Source organism: Triticum aestivum, chromosome 7D, assembly GCF_018294505.1.
Source record: "Triticum aestivum cultivar Chinese Spring chromosome 7D, IWGSC CS RefSeq v2.1, whole genome shotgun sequence".
Classification (NCBI taxonomy): domain Eukaryota; kingdom Viridiplantae; phylum Streptophyta; class Magnoliopsida; order Poales; family Poaceae; genus Triticum; species Triticum aestivum.
In genome coordinates this window covers 418,994,754-419,001,171 of record NC_057814.1, presented here as the reverse complement: position 1 = coordinate 419,001,171, position 6,418 = coordinate 418,994,754, and the positions used below count along the sequence as shown (strand labels likewise).

Genomic DNA, 6,418 nt, shown 5'->3' with positions numbered 1-6,418 from the left:
ATTAATTGATGAGTCAAATCTTTTGTCTCCGTTTGAGAAGAAAAAAAATTGGGGATCTCTTCCGAGTACCCGTTTTTCTCAGGTCGTCCTTTTCGGCGCTTTCCGGGCTCATTTAAACTGCTTTGACAGTCGACGATACCGAAAGGACGTGTATGTCGGGAGACCGGAATAGAGCGACTAAGGTGGGTGGACGACCTTCGAACAACCTGTTCTACACTCATTGTGAGCGTGTGGTTCTACAAAACAATACGTTCTGGCAACAACAAAAAACTTTGTGACATTCTCAAAACGAAACAAAAACTTGTGATCTTGTGACTCTTTTAAAATAGAATAAAAGAACCTTCAAAAGAGAGGCAAACATAAGAGGTTTCGACTTGACCATCCGTAGCAGCAACACAAGGCTAACTAGCAAATGCAAATGCCTACCAATGTCTAGCGATGCCTTGCTTGGGTATGATTAATCAAGGAAAAGCCAGGTAGAGAGAAATACTAGTTCCGCATTTCATCGCCATTGGAAAAAGATTGAGTAGCAAATCTCATCTTGCTCTCATTTTTCTGTCTGTACAAAAAAAGCACCTGCAGAAGCAGAACCAGCCTGCCTGCCTACCTGCATGATCTGTAAAACGAAAATGTTGCCAAACTCTTGATCTCCTTGGCACACTTGTACAACATTCAAGGTCTAAAACTCAACCCTGTTTGCATCATCAGGTGTCTAGTAGGTTAGAATGTCACTTATATAGTATCCCCTCCCTTCCCTTCTCTTCTCCTCTTCTTTCTAGGGTAAACTACTGCCGACCACTGGTTAGTGGAATGTCATATCTATTATGCTCTAATTTTTTTGTAAATTTCTTCATGGGATTCTTGCGGCGCGTTAGCAGGCAAAGGAACATAGTCTTCTCCAGGATGTAGCATAGCCGCCTAGGTAGACCGGGACAGGAAAAACTCATAATCTGGATGGTGGTTCGCAGACGACTCCTCGGATCCCCTAGGAATGACAGCCCTTGCCATCGCGAATGCACCTCGCTTCAGTGTCCTCAGCCTCTCCTCCACAACTTCAGCGCAACTGGGCTTCGAGGAATCTCGACATCTCAGCTCAAACCATTGCTCACCCTACAAAATGGACCTTGCTGTTAGACCAGGGAGTCTGTCATGTACTGACTCAATAACTCAAAACGAACCAAGCACTAGAAACAAACTTTGGCCAGGCAGAAAGTTCAGCTTGCACCTTACATTCTGGAATTTTCACTTCGTTTAGAGCTACATGCTGGATACACTCAGTACTGAAAAAAATCGCTACCCTCATAGGGAAAAAAAGTTAGAATGGTACCTTGTCATTGTAACTCTGCATACCAACAGCCGGGCAAACTATTCGGGTGTCCTGACCACCACTAGAATCTGGGGAGCATATTTGTGGAACCAGTTTACCCAGTGAATGGTATGTCAAGAATGATGCACGGAAGTTCCCATGAGGTACGCGATAAACAGGATACCAAGCAACACAGTACCTAGAAATAAAAACTGCCACGATCAACAAGTGTCCAGTAACAGAACAAACAGAAGTTCAGAAAGCACTGGGGAGTAAAAAATATCTAGGATTGGGAACAAACCAAGAAGCCGGATGCAGCTCACGTAATTTCACATTTTGTAGCTTTTCAGAGTCACCAGATACATTTAGGCAGCTAAGCTCCTTGATTCTGCATTTGGTTGTACCAATATTAGTACAAAAAAACATGGAGAAAAAAAAGACGTTGCAAGAAAATAATAATTAATTTCCACACAAGTTTCTCATTTTTTTTAAAAAATTGACACAGGCAAGATAATGCTCACATGAGAAAGACTGCATCAAATGAAGATATGATGCATGTCAGCAACATATTTATGATTGATTTGTTAGCAACCTATAAATCATATCTCTAAGCTACTCACTTGGGCACAAATAACTTGCATTGGTTTTGGTCAGAATCATCCCTTAACTATTTGCATCAGCAAAACATGTCAACCATATTTCACAGGAAAAACGGTCTCTTGCACCCTTCATCATTGCCATGAGCACCATTGTTCACAAACTCAATATTAATTTATATGTTACACTGGTCATAACAGAAGTATTAAGCTTCCTTGCCCGCACTACACTGTTCATAATAAGAACTGTCAAACGTCATTGCCTGTTTCTACCGAAGTAATAGATGGGAATCCGTTGCACTCATAAAACCATATAAGCATCTATGAGACACACAGGACAGATTGAGGAGACATGAATACTTTACAAGAACTGACAGCACCAGGAACTTCAGGATAAAGTAACAACAAGCGGTTCAAATCAGACAATTTCAATAGCCATGCTTAGATCAGTGAACACAACGAAAGACTCAAGACAACTTACTTTTCAAACAACGGAGGTCGAAAAGAAGGCTGCTCTGTTTCGAAGTATTCAAAAATGAGTTCTCCATGAGCATGCGCAGAAGAAGATGATTCTGAAAAGGATGTGTTACTTTGCTCAAATGGTTTATGCAGTTTCGCAGGCACAGGTTGAGAACTCAAAACGCTTGTGGTATTCGATGCCCCCAACAAATGTCCCTCTTGTACATCAAAACCATTATCCATATTCTTCGTAGACCACCCAAACAACTGAATAGCAGACAGGTAAGGTACAAAATATGCACAGAACTCTGAACTCTTGTGGTGTGATGTCAAGGAACTGAGATCATTGAGATCTCTTACTTCCAACCCATAGCACCCTGGCTCTTCATACCATTCCCATATATTCCTTAGGTTAATATTAGACATGTACTGCTGATAAGCTGAGTTCCTGACAACTTGATCCTGTGAACAGTTTCTGTTTTTCACACAAGGAACATGACCAATGACTGGAGTTGCAGAGTATATAAATGTCTCGAGATCAGTAATCGGATAACCAGCAGACATGTAGGCATCTGCAGCAACTTGCACCTCATAGGCATCATTAACAACCTTGATCATCTCAATTAGATGCATTTCAGAACTGCAAAACTTTCCTAATCTGTGATTCCCTTCAACAAAAGGAGTTACACCGCATCCAATCACTAAGTCAGTCTGAGTGGACTTAGGATCTGCAAAATGATCGTGTTGCATGTTAGAAAGTCTGTTTAGTGTAGTATGTTAAATCTTATCATAAGATCTGGACATTAGAAAGAAAAGAAAAAAAGCATGCAAAAGAACTGCAGATTCAGCCATACCAGGTGATGGTGGTCCAGAACCTGTCACATCATTGGCTTGGAATGAACCTTGTAATCCTGTTTTCTGCATGGGAAAATCTCCTACAATATGATCTGTTGATTCACCAGATTCTGAAGTACAGTTGTCCTGCGCAGACTCGGAAGTTGTAGGTTCAGAAGCTGAATTTGATAACATCTCACAAGAACTTGACTCACTGCAGTACACAGCATTGGGTAGCCTTTTGTTTAAATCAATGTTCTGCTCTTTGTCAAAATCACCATTTGATTTGCTATTGATGTTTTCTTTTGGACTTGTAAAATGATTGTGACTTGCTCCTGATTCAAAGAACTGAAGTGGAACTTCGTTACTCCTCCTATGGATGAAATTCTTGATGGAGCGTTTCAACGCAACCCCATGCTGAGGCTGTATGCTACCAACATGATCTGGTCTATGTGACCACTCCTTAGTGTTGAGTTCCTTAATCATCTGCCTAGAAGAGCGGCCAGTATATTTTTCATTTGGGCCATGCGTAACAGCAGATGCATGCTCCCCATTAAAGCTCTTCCACATTGACATTTTCCTCTCTTTTCTGGCTCTCTTTCTCGAAATTACTAGATGAAAATCACTGCCTCTGCTGCCATTTTCAGAACAAAAGCTACTACTGCAGTTGGAATTCTCTAGCCAACTATCATCAACTCCATCACTAGAGCTGCAAAATTCTGCTGTTTCACATGGATCATGTACACAATCATTTCTGAACAGTGCCTTGGTCATATCACTACAGTTCCCACTCCTGCTAGCATAATGAAGCTCTTGAGATGAATCCATCAGGTCACAATTTGGAGTATCATCCAAGCATCTGCAGTCACTGCTGTTACATTGTCCAAACAATTCCAGGCCTGATGTAGTTGGTCTAGACAGTTCTGTCTCATCAGAGTAAGACGCACTTGAAACAGAAGCAACTGAACAGCCATTGTACTCATTATCATTTTCACTGTCAGGAGCCTTTTCAGAGGCTTCTTTCACCGAAGAACTAGGAGAAAAGGTTTCCTCAAACAGTATATCACCAACATGCTTAGGTGAAAGTGTCGAACCTTCACAAGAATCAACCATATCGACTGAAGGGGTAGAGCCGTTGCTCTCTGCGCATGTAATTTCAGATCCATCAGCTGGCTTTTTGAAGTGTTTCTTCTGCTTCTTGTTTTTCTTTTTGCTCTTCCTTCTTGTAGTATGCCTTGCATCCACCCTTGTCTTGGTAGAGGTATTGTCTGAGAAACCTGAATTGGACATACTATTGGATGATGTGGATCGCTCTGCCAGCAGCCTTTGATTAGATGAATATTTTCTGAGAGGTTCATCTGCCACACTAAAATGCAAGAAAATAATTGATGGCGAGGAGGATGACGGGCCAAGGCTATCTTCTGGAGATGTAGGTTCAGATGAGGTGTGGAAGAACTCAATCGGTAAGATCGTCGTGAAGATACACCGCCTGACAAAGCAGTAAAGAATTACAACAAGCAACATTCAGTTCAGAAGGACAAAATTCTTGCAAAAATGGTGCCACTGTAATTGAACTTGTAAAAGAACGATATTAAAAAAGGAAGATATTTTGCCAATTCAGAAAGGAGAAATATATGGACACAGAAAGAAAAATAACTATACCTGGGTTGCTGCTGCTGTCTAGATTCAAGACGAGCTACATGACGCTCCTGAAAATGTGTAGGAAGGAAAACATTATACGGTATACAAAGAAAAAGATGTTACTGCTTCTAAGAAAGAGAAAAGGGGGAAATAATTTGCATATATATATTTGGCACGTACAAATTGGAAATTGGTGGGGTTCTTCCTCTCTGATGAGTTAAAAAGGCGCTTAATCTTCCTGTTGGCAGTGCCATCATTAGTACCATTGGCAAATCCATGTACAGTTACCATTTTGCATCAGTCCTGCTAGATGTAGGAGAAACACATCAGAACCTCAAAAGGATGTGCAGTGATCCGGAAGAGAAAAGGCCCTCGTTTTTATAACCGAAAAATACCATCCAACCATACATAAGTCAAACAGCATGTTTTGTGGACAATTTATTATACATACATAGTCGAAACGGCGAAAATACCATCCAGCCATAAATAAGTCAAACAGCATGTTTCGTGGACTATTTATTATACATACATAGTCGAAACGGCAAAAATACCATCCAGACATACACAAGTCAAACAGCATGTTTTGTGGACTATTTATTATACATACATAGTCGAAACGGCAATTACAAGTGTGACCCGACGACTACAAGCATGCGCTAATGTGTCAAACCATTTGACTGGACTTGTGGCAAAGCTAGACGATGTTTTGATAGGGACGGCAAAGGTAGAAGAGAAGGCAATGCAGAAGACGAGTGATGTTGCATATACATCAGGCATGATTTCACACAGTGTGAAGCAGAACAAACGGCACCACATATTGTAATTCTAGGTGACGGTAGCATGTTGACCATTGAGGTTCAGTAGATGTTTGACCAAACAGCAACTTGCAGCCCAAGATTTATTCATCCAGTCAAGGAGTGCTAGTTTGATCCTAACTCCCAATATTAAAACCCTAACCGGACTTTAAAAACGCTTCCCAGAGGATGAAGGCATAATGGATTCGTTGATACAAACAATAATAAACAAACAGAAGAAGAAGTTTGCAGGTGAAGCTGAGAAAGTAAAGCTAGTAGGCAGCAGCAGCAAATCCAATCCAGCACCTGCCTGTCAGCGATGCGGCAAGCAAAAGCAGCACTCCGCGTGAATCACGAGAAGCAAGCAAATCAATCAATCAACCAAGCAAGCAAGCATTAAATCCGTGCGGCCGGAAGTGGAGAAGGCAAACACGGAAAGTAAATTCGTAGATGGCAGCCCTAACCAATCAATAACGATGGAATTAAGAAGCCGGAGCAAGGCGATCCAGGACGGGGCACGAAATGCTGGCGGAGCAGGCGGCCCTCGCAGATCAAAAAAAAAAACGGCGTGCCTAACAAGGAACGAGATACGGATCGCAGCACCCATCGCACTCATCGAAGGTGGTGGGGGGATTCGGATCGATTGCGAAGCGCAAAACCTAGCGTGGAGATTTAGAGCTGGCGCCGGAATCCGCAGGATCGGCCGCGCACGCGCACGCAGCGTCCGTAGCAAAGCGAAGCGAAGCAGAGCAATTCCCGAAGCAGGCGGAAAATTAATCGGAGCGTGG

At 42.1% G+C, this 6,418-nt stretch overlaps 1 protein-coding gene across 1 annotated transcript in view; it reads right to left on the bottom strand.

The window, feature by feature from the left end:
- Nucleotides 1-617: 617 nt before the first annotated feature.
- The window catches only part of LOC123164103 (uncharacterized), a gene marked incomplete in the record, with an annotated part of 6,417 nt that continues 616 nt past the window's right edge, over nt 618-6,418 (bottom strand). The window contains 7 exon segments of the mRNA XM_044581517.1: nt 618-1,110; nt 1,328-1,505; nt 1,608-1,694; nt 2,384-3,089; nt 3,216-4,684; nt 4,858-4,904; nt 5,017-5,139. Coding sequence (XP_044437452.1) covers nt 919-1,110; nt 1,328-1,505; nt 1,608-1,694; nt 2,384-3,089; nt 3,216-4,684; nt 4,858-4,904; nt 5,017-5,127 — 2,790 coding nt within the window.